Below are 16,561 nucleotides of genomic sequence, written 5' to 3'. Positions count from 1 at the left end.
ATGTTGGCTTCGTAACGCGCCTGTTGAAATAGCTAGCTTTGTAATCTCTGATTAAAATCACCCAGTTTGATTACTAGAAGTTCATTTTCTCCCTCTAATCTTGACTTTGCCATGGGCGCTGCTACGGCCTCCGCGGGTGACACACGCCTGACGTACCGGCGACATACGCCGTTGATGCTGTCGCGCTCGGACACGAACTTTCTCGGAAACTGCTCCCTAGTCGTCACACCGCACCGCGCACCTCCACAAGCGGACACACAGCCCGGGGCTTCACTATGCAGCTGCTGGCGAACGCCGCGGCCGCCGGACTAGCTCCGCATCTCCATCACCACGCGCTCAGCACGCAAAGCAGCCACGCCCATCATGGCCTCCACGTCTGCTGCGCTCTCCACAGACTCACCGCGTTCCACGTCCACGTCCGCTATGGCCCTGAACCTTAAGGCTCTAAATACCAATTGTTGGGACAAACCCGGTCTGATGACAAACGCCGATCGAGTAGGCTCCGGCGACACAAACGCCGAACGAACCTCTGTCTCCACAGCCAGACATATGAAGGTGGAAGAAGAGGAGCAGACTGCACACAAGAATGTCCGGCGACGAATGCCTCGCCACACGAATGGCGATATGCAAACAAGAGCACCTGATGGGGGCAAAAATGAGCATGAGCTTGACTAAGCTGCCGTAGACACCACTTTCTGGTGGAATAGCTAATCCATCTCCTCTACTGCTAAGTGCTAAACCACTTGACGAGCTGGCTTGTGAGGCACGCCGACGGGGCTGCTCTGGCAAGGAGCTTAGGATGGGGAGTGAAATGGTGAACAGTTTCATGCAAACGACATGCATGGTAAAGATATAGATCATGAACATCAGGCGATCCAAACAAACAAGTGAATAATGGCGTTTCCCATAATTTTTACCATCCTTGACAGAAAAACTAATTAACGAAATCTGGTTTTTTCCAATGAACTATTTTTTGCAATGATCTGGCAGCAACTCAGCATAAAACGCGAAGGAAGATGAACAAGGGATAAATCTACATCGTAACCCAGCGTGAAAGCAAGATAGCAATATGAGAATCCTCGATCAGACCAGGGACGGGAAGAGATACAGACCTTGGAGAAGGCGCGTGCTAAGGTGATAGCACAAGGGCAGTTCTAGCTAAACCACAGCGTTGTCTTAGCCATATTTATGCCTGACTACATGCATGCAACTTCCTGCTGGCTTCCTGCCACTTGGTGCAGCCTCCAGCTGGGTCTTTTAGTCTTGCCTGGCTGGACCACAGCTTCGGTTCCTTCTTTCGCTGTTTTTTTTTGAGTGAAATCTAGTGGCACATTCCGAATTTCAGAGAGAACTTGGTAGTTGTAATTAGCCCTTAATGCTATCATTGTCACTCATAATGAAGTTTTTCAGGACGAAAAACTGAACACGACAATGTCGGTACTCGGAATGATGCAGCGATGTCTAAAAATAATAGCACTTGCCGAAAGATACAAGTTACAATGTACTACAATAAGTTGTTGCAGGTTCTGTCAGTACACAAAATCACAACAGGATTGCGGGTTTTGTCTCCAAGAGACACAAGTTGAAACGTAGTTAGAGCAACTCCAAAGGGCCGATCCATTTCGTCTGTGCGTGTCCGTTTAGGTCAAAATGGACACTAAAGTCGGCCCAACACGTCGACCCAAACGGACGCGTGTCCGCTTTTTGTCCGCCTACCGACGCATTCCCAGCTCAAAATTGAGCTTAATTTTCGTCTACGCGGACATGAAACGGACGCACACGACACCCTCCTACTCCTCCCATGGCCCGCTTGTCGGTGGCTCCATTCTCTTCCTCCCGACGTCGACCCAGTTCCGATGCCCTCGCCAGCACTCCGCACCCACATTCATCCCCCACAGCACTCCACCTTCCCACGTCGCCGCCACTACCGCCTCGCCGCCTGGCCACCACAACTCTCCCCCCCCCCCCCCCAAACGTCGGCGCGAGCACCTCCTAGGACCCCCGCGCCCCCGACCAACTCCTTCCACAATGCAGACACGCTCGTCTGACGATGCCACGCTCGCTGAAGGCTGCTAGGGCAGCCACTGGTCCAGGGCAGGCACACATCTCTTCGCTAGCCTGCTTCTTCGACGATGCTCGCAAGTTGTTCGACGGTTTGCCCGCAAGGTAGAAAATGGACTCCGCCGATGAGTTCTTTTTCCAAAATTTTCTCTGCGACTCATATGATTCTTCATCCGACGATGAGGTGATGGTGGCTGCTGGTCGTCCACGGCCCCCTTAGTAGGCAGCGGTCATTATTCCGGGGCTCGATCCCGGGGCACACTTCGGCGTTGAATCGCAACGGAGAGAGCGGTCATTTCCTTCGTTGGAAGGACTACTTCGAGACAACCAGAGCATATCTAAGACCAAGGGTTTCAGTTTCAGGCTGACAATGTTGTGCCTGAGCATGGAGGAGCGACAATATTTGCACAGTTCACCCAGTTTTGTTATCAAATGTGTGATTGGGAAACTCAGATTCACCTGCAAGATGATTTGGTTGAGCATATATAGATTCATGCTGGCAACCAATAGATGTATCTTTTTAAAAATGTATGTGAAACAATTTAATTTTTATTTGGCTTGTCAACTATGACATGTTTATTTGGCTTGTGCAACAATGTGAAATGTTTGTATTTTGTTTGAATTATGTTTGAAAAACGATGCCAAGCCAGCCGTGCGGGCGAAAAAGAGTCTGCATGTTGAGCGCACTTCCAACCCAAACGAAAAACAGGGCAGACGACGAGCGGGCGGCCGACCCCAACGGACAAAAAGGGACAAAGCGTTCGTCCGTTCGGGTCGGCGCGTTGAAGTTGCCTTTAGGAGTATGTCAAGTTGCTATAGCTATGTCAGAATAGAAAATGAGCTGGACAGGAAGACTTGCATGAAGACCTTGTACTTTGTGCAGATCCATCGGCACGTACAAATGAAATAAGAGTCAAAGCATTGTTTCGCGGGTTAGTCAAGTGGCTCAGTTTGACATCCTATTTATGTTATAAACGCCGTACCAGTAGACAACAGGACGTCTTGATTCTGTGGACCGAACCTCACTTTGGCATCCAGATCGTGACTTGGTCTGAGCCTATCTTACTTTGCAATTTGGCTACATTTTTATATAGAGTTAAGTAGGAGAAGACTTTGGGTTTGTCACGACCAACGGAGAAGGGAGGGCATGCACGACGACTCTATGACAGCCAATTAATGCACACATTTTATATTTGCAAAGTTACAAGCCCATACTCAACTTTCAAGAATTATCATATTTTTTTTTGACCGGTTACACATCCATACCCCAACTTTCTAGAATTATCATCACCTGATCGGTTAGTTGCACTATCGTCCCTAATCTTTTCAGAATTTGTTTCGTGAAGATAGTTCGTGCCTTAAACAGCACCTTGTATAGGTAGCTAGATAAGGTTAAAACATAGGCCCGTGTCAGTTCTGCGTTTGTTCTGCTGCGGTGGAATGAGGACAATCATTAAATGGGAAATATGCAACTCCAACCAAGTTTTATTTTCAAGGTACAGATCTAGTTATCGTGTTTATTTATTTATTACTTTCGTGAATATTATCTTTCCAAGTTGAAGTAGAGAAGGATATCATAGAACCATGTTGTGCAATTTTTAGAGAACTTGCCCATTTTATTCGTTAGGTCTCGAAGCAAAGTTCGCTTTCACGAAGTTCCAAGAACGGCGACCAATTTGACAGGCTAGATGAAAAAAAAAGCTAAACCAGGTGGGACAGTGGCTTCCGTTCTCCTAAGCCCTAAACTCAAACATAAGGCCACCGCATGCTAGGGGCGGAGCAGCAAAGGAGCCAAACAGGGTCATGGCCCGCCCATGACTTTTTTGTTGAGGAAAACAGCAGGACTCTGCTTCGTATTTTTATTGATTTAAAAAAAGGTACAAAGAAGAATGTCCAAAAGTTAAAAGGAAAGAACTAAGAAAACTAGGGAAACAAAGAATTACAAAAACAACAAATACAATAGCAAAATTACAAGTTATCTAAAGGATTTGATCCATGCTTCAAATCCACTATATTCCTTCCTCTTGATTACGCAGGTGATCCATTTGAGCTGCTCTTTTAGTTTCTTTCTGCATCTGTATATGCTTAGGGGGATATCTTGAAATATGTAACCATTTCTAGTTGTACATGTTAGAATGATAATTTCGAGAGCAAAAGGTACGCTCAATAGTTGCTTGAGATTGCTGATTTCTTCCTGAATGCCGGTATCTGTGGGTAGCCAGTTGGTACGAATGTAGCTCAGCACAATTTGTGCAAATTGACGATGAAAGGCGCCCATGTCTTTTTTTTTTTGCGGAAATGGCTATGCATTTGCAACTTAGCGAACTACTAATATTATTTATTATTTATTTTTTTGGGAGAACTACTATTATTTTTATTTGCATAATATGAAAACCACGTCCTTAAGCCTTACCCGCCCATGTAGCTCTGCCGGTTAAAGCTTATAAAAATAGATGGGTCTAGCAGTCCTTAAGACACCCTAATCGGAATTAATTTAGATCATCTCGGAATGCCACAACGGCGCCCTTGTTGCTAGTTCTAGCCACATACGCTGGTTCTGGAGCTGGAGCTGTAAAACCGTGGTGTGCATGATGGTGTGTGCGAGCGAAGAAATAAACTTGGTTGGGAGAGCTACGATAAGGCCAAAGAGGCCGTGGCTACGAGAAGGCCACATCTGTCGCCAACTAGGAGGCCCGCGCCGTGTTATCTCGCTGAAACAGGGCATACATACAGAACATACTTGGGTAGTTGGGTGCGATATGTGTGGTGTTTAACAATCTACAGATATAGATGAACACAAAAGTGTAAAATGCATCGATGGTCTCTATACTTGTGTCGAAAGTTCATTTTGATCACTGTACTCAAGAATACGGTCAATATAGTCGTTATATATGCATTGTGGTGATTACATGGTCACTGTCTTACCGTATGACTTCGTATTTTGTCTTAGCTTACCTGTCAAACTTCCAACCAGAATTTCTTGGCCCTGTCCTTCTCCATGGAGGAGATCGACGAAGCGGTGGGAGCAATGAAGATTGACACTGCGCCTGGCCCGGATGGCTTGCCGGTCGCGTTCTTTCTCCGTTTCTGGCCTGCGCTTGAAGATGTTTTTTACGAGATTATTAATGGATTTGCGTTAGGTACGGTAGACGTTTCGCGCCTCAACTTTGGTGTCATCAGCCTCATCCCCAAAGTTAAAGGGGCCGACACTATTAAGAAGTACCGTCCCATCACCCTTATAAACGTGTCTTTCAAGATCTGCTCAAAGGCTTATGCGACCAGACTTGCCCCGGTAGCGCAGCGCGTTATCGATCGTAGCCAGTCCGGTTTTCTCAAAGGCCGCAACATTCTCGAAGGGCCAGTAGTGTTGCAGGAGATTGTCCACGAGCTTAAACGCACTGGGTAGCCGGCTGTGCTTCTTAAGGTCGACTTTGAGAAAGCCTACTGTCGTGGTTCTAACTCTGACAGTGATGTAGGGGGGTATGTATGGAGAGGCTAGATCTCAGCTATGGAGAAATTGTAAACACACCAAGATGTACGAGTTCAGGCCCTTCGCGGAGGAAGTAACGGCCCTACGTCTCGGTGCCCGGAGGCGGTCGATTGGATTATAGGCGTGTGAATCACAGGGGTGGGAACCCTTGCTACTGAGGAGGGGGGTGGCTTATATAGAGTTCGCCAGCCCTCTCCTGCCCTCAGTAATGCAGGGTTTAAGGTACATTAAGGTTGGGCGTTACTGGTAATGCCCCTAATAAAGTGCTATGATGACCATAAAGACTATTTAATGACCGACCGTTTGCCTGCGGAGTGACTTTAGATCTCCTGGCAGTCGAGTGGTTGGCTTCGTGGTCGAGTGGTAGCTTCTTGGTCGAGTGTCTTGAACCCGTCGAGTGGGTACCTTCAAGTCGATTGGAAGATGACTTCTTCTAAGGATGTCCTTGGGCAGGGCTCTTAGGACAGGTCCGTGCCCCTACCCTAGGTACATAGCTTCATCACCTACGACCGCGTGAACTGGGAGTTCATTCGCGAGGTCCTGATTCGGAAGGGATTCGAGCCAGGCTTTGTTCACCGTATCATGCACCTGGTCTCGGGAGGCCAGACTGCTGTCTCGATCAACGGAGAGGTTGGGAACTTCTTTCGCAACAAACGAGTACTTCTCAGGTAGGGTGACCCTTCCTTGCCTCTGATCTTCAACTTTGTTGCGGACGCCCTGTCAGCCATGGTTCATAAGGCTAAGGACGGCGGCCACATCCGCGGTGTTGTTCCACACCTTATCGCGGGTGGTCTCATGCACCTTCAATATGCGGACGACACCTTGCTGCTCTTTGAGCCTGACGATCATAGTGTAGCCTCGATCAAACTCATTCTCCTCGCGTTCGAGATCATTTCTGGCCTTAAGATCAATTTCCTTAAGAGCGAGGTGATTGCCATTGGGATGGACCCTCTCCTCGCTGTCCGTATCGCCAATCTGCTTAATTGCAAGCTAGGGAGCTTTCCAATTAAGTACTTGGGCCTTCCTATCTCGGATAAACACATTTCTATCCTTGAGTGGGAACCCCTGTACGGCAAGGTGGCGAACCGGGTTAGCCCTTGGCACGGCCGGTTCCTCTCCTCGGCGGCCAGGCTGATCCTGACTAATTCCAGCCTCTCTTCCCTCCCTCTGTTCACAATGGGCATGTTTTTGCTGGCTGATGGGGTTCATGCCAAGCTCGATACCCACCGGTCCAAGTTCTTTCGGGAAGGAACTGGGATAAAATAGAAGTATCACTTGATCAAATGGGCAGCGCTTTGCCGCCCAAAGAAATTCGGGGGCCTTGGGATCCTTAATTCCTTAATTCCAAACTCATGAATGTCGAGCTCCTCACCAAGTGGATTGGGAAACTTTCCCAAAACGAGCAGGGGCTTTGGGCGGACATTCTCTGTGCCAAATACTTCCCTGATTGGAATTTCCTCACTTCCAAAGCTAAGGGTTCACCTTTTTGGAATGGGATCCGGAAAGTTATGACAGCCTTCACGTTAGGAGCCAAGTTCTGCGTCAACAACGGTACCTCAACGCGATTTTGGCTAGACCATTGGTTTGGTACGGAACCCTTGTGGCGGAGTCGTCTCGCTGCCTACCAATTAGTCACTAACGTTGATATCCTTGTGGCTGACGCGCCTAGTTCCAATCCGCCAGCTGTCTCTTTCAAAAGACCCCTCTTCGCTAACGAACGAGCCTGCTGGGACGGGCTTGTTGCTACTTTGGATGGAGTGGTTCTCCGCCCTGAGGCCTACTCGGTCTCCTGGGCCCTCTCATGCTTTGGGAAGTTTTCTGTACAATCCCTTTACAACAAACTGACTGAGGGACCCACCCTGGACATAGCTAGGGGGCTATGGAAAGCGTCTATCCCCCTGAAGATCAAAATTTTCTTATGGCAAATGTTTCGTGACTGCCTGCCGTCCTCTAATAACATCGCTCTTAGGAACGGGCCTTCCGACGGCTCTTGCGTGCTATGCGGACAGCAGGAAGATGCCAATCACATCTTTTTTCACTGCCACCTTGCCCACTTTGCTTGGAGTGCGGTTAGGGAGGCTTTTGATCAGAATTGGAACCCGCTCTCGGCTTCGGATCTTCGTGTTATTCTTGTCGCTCATAGGGGCGGTTTTGGGCATGTGATGTGGAGATGCGTGGGTTCTTTGCTGTGGGCCATCTGGACTAGACGCAACAAGATGACTATTGAGCATAAATTTCCTTCTCACCCGACTCACATTATTTTCAAATGCCACTTGTTCCTTCAGACATGAACACCGTTGGGGAAACGGTGTGATGCGGACCGGATGACGGAGGATATGGAGCGGACCCGTTTGATCCAGATTGGCGCCCGCCACTAGCTTGCCGCTGGATGCAGTCTTTTGGATTGGCCGTTTGCGAGCTGCTGCTTATTTCCCTTATCTTGCAGGCTTCGGCCGGTGGCATGTAACATACCTTGGCTGCGGCCGCTTTACTTTCTGTTGTTCTACGTTGAACTTGTTGAATTTTGCCTGTTTGTGGGCTTTATTAATTTAAAGTCGAAACGCCTCCGACGTGTTTGTTCTAAAAAAACTTCCAACCAGATATCCCAGGGCGGCAACCAGCGCGTATTAGCAACCTGAGCCCAACCGCTTTTATGTTAACTAGATAAGCCCCCCTCCCTCCATGCTCTCGACGTCAGGGTTGTTGAAAGCGTAGTCGGTAATGGGGTGCGCAGAGAGCACACCCGAATCTTCGCAGGAGGACGGGATAGCCCATGGCCAAGACTAGATCGGGACAGGGCTACATATTTTGCACCAATAGTAAGCACTTGCAAATATATCTATAGCAAACTTTCTAATAATTAATTAAGAAACTAACTAGCTATAACTAGCATTTGCCACTAGTTTTTTTAATTAATGTTGCTAACAAATAAACGATCATGCATGTATCATTTATACATATGCTTAATTATTTTAACATTAAATATTTTTCTTCAAATTAACTAGTGATTCGGAAAAATAAACAATTAAGTTTGATATACAACCGGCATTGTAATAGATACACAATTTACATCTAACACATACACAATTTATTTCTAACTAACATTTCTGCAATTTCCACAAATTAACTAGTATTTCTGAAAAAACGATGAAGAAGTTCACCTCGCGTGCTCCTACCTATGAATGCGGACGCGGGTGCTGGTGCGAGGAGGATTGAGGCGACTGGCGTCGATGGCGGCGAAGGTGCCCCTGGCTGCGTCGCGCAGTGAGCATGGTGCCCACGGCCGCTCTTGGCCGGGGATGCAACGGCGTCCACATAGTCAGCCATGGAGGAGCCTGCGTACACGGCTGCGACTGTACCAGAGCCCATGGCCGCGGCTACGACAACCGATCGTCCGTCTGCACAGCGGGTGCTGTGACGTCCTCAACAGCCGCGGTATTTGTCCGTGCCGCGGCTGACTTAGCCGCCCGATTGATGCGGCGACGACGCTGCAGTTAGGAGAAGTAGAGGGGGCAGCATGGCGGCGGTCCATCGTCGGAGGAGAGCGAGGGTGACGGGTGTTTTTCTTTAACACAATATAGATGCAAACACTCATATACAGGAGCATACACTCGTCTCTATTAAGGCGCACACACACACTCTACCCCTATGAGCACCTTCGAATGACAGAGCCGGCATATCATCTTGAAATTTATGAAGTCACCGTAGGCACCTCGTCGTCGACATGACGGCTGTTGCGGGTGAGGGTTTCTCGTTTGGCGCGAGCCCTTTCCCCATTTCAGGCCACAATGGTCATTCATTTGCCGATTTTTGGCACTCGGCATAGAGAGACGAATGCGTTTGTCCACCTATCAATGTCTGCCGAGTTATTTGTAGACCGCATAGCTGTGACCCCTGGAATTTGGATCTTAAAAATGAAACAGAGAAAATGTTTGCCAAGTTTCCATTAGAGGAAACAAGGCAAACATAGAACGTCGTCACGGCTCCACGGGCTGTTCGACAGCAGGGCCCACCTGCCAGACTTTGCCGAGTTTTTTCTCTCGGGCCCTTTTCCGTTGGAACTAGGCAAGATGGGACCCATGGGTGAGGCAGTTGGATCCTTGTGTGAGGACTGGTAACGGTAGTCATAAACCACCCGTGAACTCTAATCGCGGACTGGCGGTAAACCTTCATGCATGCTGGTCATGGCGTGTGCGTACCAGTACGACAACACTACGTAGCGTGTGTTTATTGACTGTCCGGTTGACAGCAAATGGCAATAAAATTGATGCCAAGTTCAAGCGTGTGGTCGTAAGCCTACCGAGTTTTTTATCACTGTCTTGTCCAATTTTGAATCAAACTTCACAGGCGCAAACTTTGCCGATTCCCGATAAAATTAACTCGGTGAAGTTTCAGAACTCGGCGCAAAACCAGATCCTAGTAGTGCATATCATATCTGTTCGATGCAGAAACTATTGCTTTATGCAGTAAAACCATAAATTTATTTTGCACTCAGTCCCCACAAATTAAAGGGTTGCACTTGCATTTCCCAGGGCCACGTTGCTAGTTCCCATAGAAACAATACAGATCATACCCAATTATCTATTTCTCTTCCTAGAATTTGAAATATTGTTTCTGCACTTTAGGTATATGGATACCCGTGGCATTATTACATAAATAAGTTATGGAGACAAAAAAGTTTGTTTGATTGTTCCGAATGGACAGTTGCACAGATCAATAACCTTGGCGCTAAACAAATTGAAGAGTTCGTTAGAGCCATATACTACAATTCTGCATTGTTGAAGGCCCAACAATTAGGCCGCGCCATCAAAAAGGTATGTTATCCATCAAAATGGATCCTATATGATAAATGGACAATGAATTCTGAATCGCTTCCCTCCGCATATATGCTTCCTTTAAGGGGAACAGGATATAGTTAGCATATAGTACAACCGTCCTTCATTTTTGTTTGCAGAAATAAACGATGCCATGGAGCTAATGAGGATACCTGAGCATCTCGGGCCGGGGTGACAATAGAATCAACTTCAACCATGAATTGGCCCCATAGTGACTTGCACTTGTCAGGGGAGATTAAAGTTCCCGCCTGGTAATTATATCCATTCGATTATTTCTAGTTCAAGTAATCAGAAAAAAAAATATAATCTACGATGAAAGGAGGTGCTAAGTAAAACCACTGCATTGATTCAGTAGAATCGTATTTATATAAGCATGACGCATGGCACATATATCATTTCCCGTGAGATGGAGGCCAGTGGATCAAATTGGTAACTCTTATCTGTCATCCGAGGCCCTGCATCAAGTAGTAGGGAATGAAAGTTTTCAATGGTATCATCGTCTCCATCTAACCGAATTGCCGATATTATCCAAAGCATCATCATACACTGCACGGAAAGAAGGAAGAACAAGTCTCAGATCCTAAATCACTTTCTTCTCAAATAGACAGTATTAAATTTGACATACTTCATCCTGGGCAGATTCAACAATTGCTTGTATCTCTACTTCTCCATTCCATACTCTTGACATATCGGCATTGAATAATATCTTGAATCTGCACATATTGCACCACCATTTAGTATTCGTGCAAGAGAGGACCTGCTTTTGAGTTAGATATGGAGAGCAGCTCACCTGTCTTTCATGCGGATCAAGATAGTTGCAGCTTCTTCTTTTGCCTTTGATTCAACAACGGTCTTTCCATGATTTTCCAGCCTTGAAATCAGTTCTTTCATTGTACCTTCATTTGGCTCAAAATGTAAAAGAGCACATTTAAGATCCCCAGCAGCAGCTATTGTCTCGCTTACAAGAAGGGTTTTAATAGCTCTCCAGGTGTTATATCGAGATGAACGTAGAAACTCCTTGACTGGTTCGGCTAGAGCTCTTGTAAGTCTCCCCTGAAATAACATGTCCTAGATAAAACAAGGTATCCATTGTTTTGCCATGACAGTTATGTCAACATATAATTTGAAAAAAGATGAATCAGAAGTTCGGAAGAACATCATATCTGCCACAAAGATCCGCTAATTTCGCTTCCAGACAACGAACTGACACCACATCAGCGTCCGTGGCATGCTTTATCAATGTTGGTGCTAACCCTAGTCTAACTCTTGCTCTCTCTTGTTCAGACAAAACGTAGAGGAAGCACAAAGGACACGTGGTTTACTGGCGACGTACGCCCACACCGTACTATTTGATTGCTCGACTAACCACTGCGCAACAAACACAACACAACCCAGTCGGCTTTGTCGCCCTGGCAGCAACGCAGCGCCCACGCTTGCGCCAAGCACGCACGCACGAATGCCTGGCTGCTGCATGCGAGCGATCCGCTCGGCCTCACGCATGACGAGCACAAACGCGTTGGACGTGTGTTGCAACGGGAGCAGAAAATACCGCACGACCCTAACCCAAAAACCATGACTAAGACCCCAATAGGTCTTAGACGGTGTCCTGTACTAGGGGGTACTCACCACGTCCTCTCCTGACTAGGTGGATCGGGCCAAAGACCCCATGGCGGTTCACTTATGGGCCACTTCAGGCAGCTCACACTACGGGAATCAGGCATTTTGCCGTCAGGCTCCTACAGACGGCAAAGGGAGGATTACAGACGGCAATTTTCGATGACGGCAAAATCGGCCCCTGAAGGCAAACCTTGTCGGCAAAGACAAAGTCGGCAAAGGGGGATTTTGCCGTCAGCATTTTATCGGGCAGACGGGAAAGAATTTGCTGTTAGTCAACCGATTTTGCCGTCATCGAAAATTGTCAGACGGCAAAAAAAAATGCATTTAACAGACCGGCCGGACTGACGGATGGCGTGAGTGCCTTTGTCGTCAGCCAGAATCCATCTTTGCCGTCAACCTAAAATATCATAAATGGCAAAGATTTTTTTCAATAAAGAAATATATGTAATCGGTCCAGAGGGGAACGAACTGACGATGAACACCGCAATATCCATACACACTATTGTTCCAAGAATCTATGACGAAGGAAATAACTTCAATATACATAACTATTCATGTAACAAGATGAGCAAACTTCACACGAACGGATTACACTCGAGGGTACATAGTTCGATCCAGAGTACACCGACGCGCCACCAATGCCTGAGGAGCTCAAGTCGTCCGCCGCCACACCGGAGCTCGCCAACCTCGTCTGGGGGCTAGATCCATTGGACCCCGCCAACTCCATCGATGCCAAGCCCCGCCGCCGACAAGGAGAACAGAGGAGGCGGAATCCCGCGGCACGGGAAGGTGGTGGCGCATGAGAGCAACAGAGGCGGAGGCGGGCGCCTGCTGGTGGTCAACGACAAGCGGCGCGTGAACCCGAGCGTCGAGCTGCGGACGCCGGCGGCTTCTCGGGTCGACAAGGGCCGGCGCGAACAGGGGGAAGGGGTGGGGGCCAGTGGCGCTGGGGAGTAGGGCCAGCCCTGTGCGGCGGCTCGGGGCGACGGGGGACCGCCGGCGGTGCCCTGGTTGCCCGCGTGCGGCTGCTCGGGGCGGTGGGGGAGCGCCCAGGCCAGCGGCGCCATGGGGACAGGGACGCGGGCGGCCACCGGTTGGTGGAGCAGCGGTGGGGGGCTGGGCCGCCGGAGGCTTGCGGAGATGCCGTGCAGGGGGTGCACCAGCGTTGGGGAGCGGGGCCGCCCGCACTGGGGGCGAAGCGAGATGGGGCGCAGAGAGAGGAAGACGCTAGATGCGTTCGAGAGAGAGAAAGAGAGAGAGAGGGAGCTCGCGCGGGGGATAAGGAGAAAGAAGATCGGGGTGGGGTGGGGGGCAGCGACTGGTTCAGTCGGGTGGGGACGGATGCAGTCATGGGGGCGCGCGCGGGTCAATGGGTGGCTTGGGGCATGCGTCCGACAGTTCGAGTGGGTGAGATGTGCGTCTAAGATCCTGCCACCTCATTGATCCGAGAGATCGATCCGCGAGGTGTGTTTCTTGTTCTGCCGTCTGCGGTGTTTTTACAGACGGCAAAATATCTTTTGTTGTCATCATTTTTTACAGACGGCAAAATATGTCTTTGTTGTCATCATTTTTTTGACAGACGGCAAAATATGTCTTTGGCGTCATCAGTTTTTTTACAAACGGCAAAATATGTATTTGCCATTAGTCATATTTGCCGTTTGTCAATCATAATCTTTGCCGACAGTCATCATTTGCTGTCAGGTTCATGACGGTGAAATAATATTTGCCGTCTGCCCCGACGATTAGTTGACGGTAAAGAGGCTTCTGTTGGAAATATGCCCTAGAGGCAATAATAAAAGGATTATTATTATATTTCCTTGTTCATGATAATTGTCTTTTATTCATGCTATAATTGTGTTATCCGGAAATCGTAATACATGTGTGAATAATAGACACCAACATGTCCCTATTAAGCCTCTAGTTGACTAGCTCGTTGATCAACAGATAGTCATGGTTTCCTGACTATGGACATTGGATGTCATTGATAACGAGATCACATCATTAGGAGAATGATGTGATGGACAAGACCCAATCCTAAACATAGCACAAGATCATATAGTTCGTTTGCTAGAGTTTTCCAATGTCAAGTATCCTTTCCTTAGACCATGAGATCGTGTAACTCCCGGATACCGTAGCAGTGCTTTGGGTATACCAAACGTCACAATGTAACTAGGTGACCATAAAGTTATACTACGGGTATCTCCGAAAGTGTCTATTGGGTTGACACGGATCAAGACTGGGATTTGTCACTCCGTATGACGGAGAGGTATCACTGGGCCCACTCGGTAATGCATCATCATTATGAGCTCAAAGTGACCAAGTGTCTGGTCACGGGATCATGCATTACGGTATGAGTAAAGTGACTTACCGGTAACGTGATTGAACGAGGTATTGGGATACCGACGATCGAATCTCCGGCAAGTAACATACCGATTGACAAAGGGAATTGTATACGGCGTTGCTTGAATCCTCGACATCGTGGTTCAACCGATGAGATCATCGAGGAGCATGTGGGAGCCAACATGGGTATCCAGACCCCACTGTTGGTTATTGACCGGAGAACGATCTCGGTCATGTCTACATGTCTCCCGAACCCGTAGGGTCTACACACTTAAGGTTCGGTGACGCTAGGGTTGTAGGGATATGTATATGCAGTAACCCGAATGTTGTTCGGAGTCCCGGATGAGATCCCGGAATGGTCCGGAGGTAAATAATTATATATAGGAAGTGCTATTTCGGCCATTAGGATAAGTTTCGGGGTCACCGGTATTGTACCGGGACCACCGGAAGGGTCCCGGGGGTCCACCGGGTGGGGCCACCTATCCCGGAGGGCCCCATGGGCTGAAGTGGGAAGGGATCCAGCCCAAAGTGGGCTGGGGCGCCACTTCCCCTAGGGCCCATGCGCCTAGGGTGGGGGAAACCCTAAAGGGAGCGCCCCCTTGCTTGGGGGGCAAGCCCCCCCACCCCTTGGCCGCCGCCCCCCCTAGGAGATTACATCTCCTAGGGCCGCCCCCCCCCTAGGCCCCCTATATATAGTGGGGGGAGGGAGGGCCTCTCACCATTGCCTTTGGTGCCTCCCTCTCCCTCTCCAGCACCCCCTCCTCCTCCATAGAGCTCGGCGAAGCCCTGACGGAGTACTGCAGCTCCACCACCACCACGCCGTCGTGCTGCTGCTGGAGCCATCTTCCTCAACCTCTCCTTCCCCCTTGCTGGATCAAGAAGAAGGAGACGTTACGCTGACCGTACGTGTGTTGAACGCGGAGGTGCCGTCCGTTCAGCGCTAGGATCTCCGGTGATTTGGATCACGTCGAGTACGACTTCCTCATCCCCGTTCTTTGAACGCTTCTGCGCGTGATCTACAAAGGTATGTAGATGAAATCCAATCACTCGTTGCTAGATGAACTCATAGATGGATCTTGGTGAAACCGTAGGAAAATTTTTGTTTTCTGCAACGTTCCCCAATAGTGGCATCATGAGCTAGGTCTATGCGTAGTTCTTCTTGCGCGAGTAGAACATAATTTGTTGTGGGCGTAGATGTTGTCAACTTTCTTGCCGCTACTAGTCTTATCTTGCTTCAACGGTATTGTGGGATGAAGCGGCCCGGACCAACCTTACACGTACGCTTATGTGAGACCGGTTCCACCGACTAACATGCACTAGTTGCATAAGGTGGCTGGCGGGTGTCTGTCTCTCCTACTTTAGTTGGAGCGGATTCGATGAAAAGGGTCCTTATGAAGGGTAAATAGAAGTTGACAAATCACGTTGTGGCTTTCACGTAGGTAAGAAAACGTTCTTGTTAGAACCCTATTGCAGCCACGTAAAACTTGCAACAACAATTAGAGGACGTCTAACTTGTTTTTGCAGCAAGTGTTTTGTGACGTGATATGGACAAAGTTGTGATGAATGATGAATGATATATATGTGATGTATGAGATGTTCATGCTATTGTAATAGGAATCACGACTTGCATGTCGATGAGTATGACAACCGGCAGGAGCCATAGGAGTTGTCTTTATTTTTTGTATGACCTGCGTGTCATTGAGAAACGCCATGTAAATTACTTTACTTTATTGCTAAACGCGTTAGCCATAGTATTAGAAGTAATAGCTGGCGAGCAACTTCATGGAGACACGATGATGGAGATCATGGTGTCATGCCGGTGACAAGATGATCATGGAGCCCCAAGATGGAGATCAAAGGAGCTATGTGATATTGGCCATATCATGTCACTTTTATTATTTGATTGCATGTGATGTTTATCATGTTTTTGCATATTGTTCACTTAGAACGACGGTAGTAAATAAGATGATCCCTCATAATAATTTCAAGAAATTGTTCCCCCTAACTGTGCACCATTGCGACAGTTCGTTGTTTCGAAGCACCACGTGATGATCGGGTGTGATAGATTCTAACGTTCACATACAATGGTGTAAGACAGATTTACACATGCAAACACTTAGGTTGACTTGACGAGCCTAGCATGTACAGACATGACCTCGGAACACAGAAGACCGAAAGGTCGAGCATGAGTCGTATAGAAGATACGATCAACATGAAG

The 16,561-nt window shown here is 48.2% G+C and overlaps 1 protein-coding gene across 1 annotated transcript in view; it reads right to left on the bottom strand.

The window, feature by feature from the left end:
- Positions 1-6,271: 6,271 nt before the first annotated feature.
- LOC123071326 (protein ROOT HAIR DEFECTIVE 3-like) overlaps positions 6,272-16,561 on the bottom strand; it is a 61,251-nt gene continuing 50,961 nt past the window's right edge. The window contains exons 21-25 of the mRNA XM_044494869.1: positions 12,337-12,400; positions 11,177-11,282; positions 11,012-11,099; positions 10,539-10,634; positions 6,272-6,526 (exon numbers count right to left, since the gene is read on the bottom strand). Of these exons, the coding sequence (XP_044350804.1) occupies positions 6,272-6,526; positions 10,539-10,634; positions 11,012-11,099; positions 11,177-11,282; positions 12,337-12,400 (609 nt within the window). The remainder of the gene's footprint in view (positions 6,527-10,538; positions 10,635-11,011; positions 11,100-11,176; positions 11,283-12,336; positions 12,401-16,561) is intronic.

The sequence above is a fragment of the Triticum aestivum genome, chromosome 1A, assembly GCF_018294505.1.
Source record: "Triticum aestivum cultivar Chinese Spring chromosome 1A, IWGSC CS RefSeq v2.1, whole genome shotgun sequence".
NCBI lineage: Eukaryota > Viridiplantae > Streptophyta > Magnoliopsida > Poales > Poaceae > Triticum > Triticum aestivum.
This window is presented reverse-complemented; position numbering and strand designations above follow the sequence as displayed.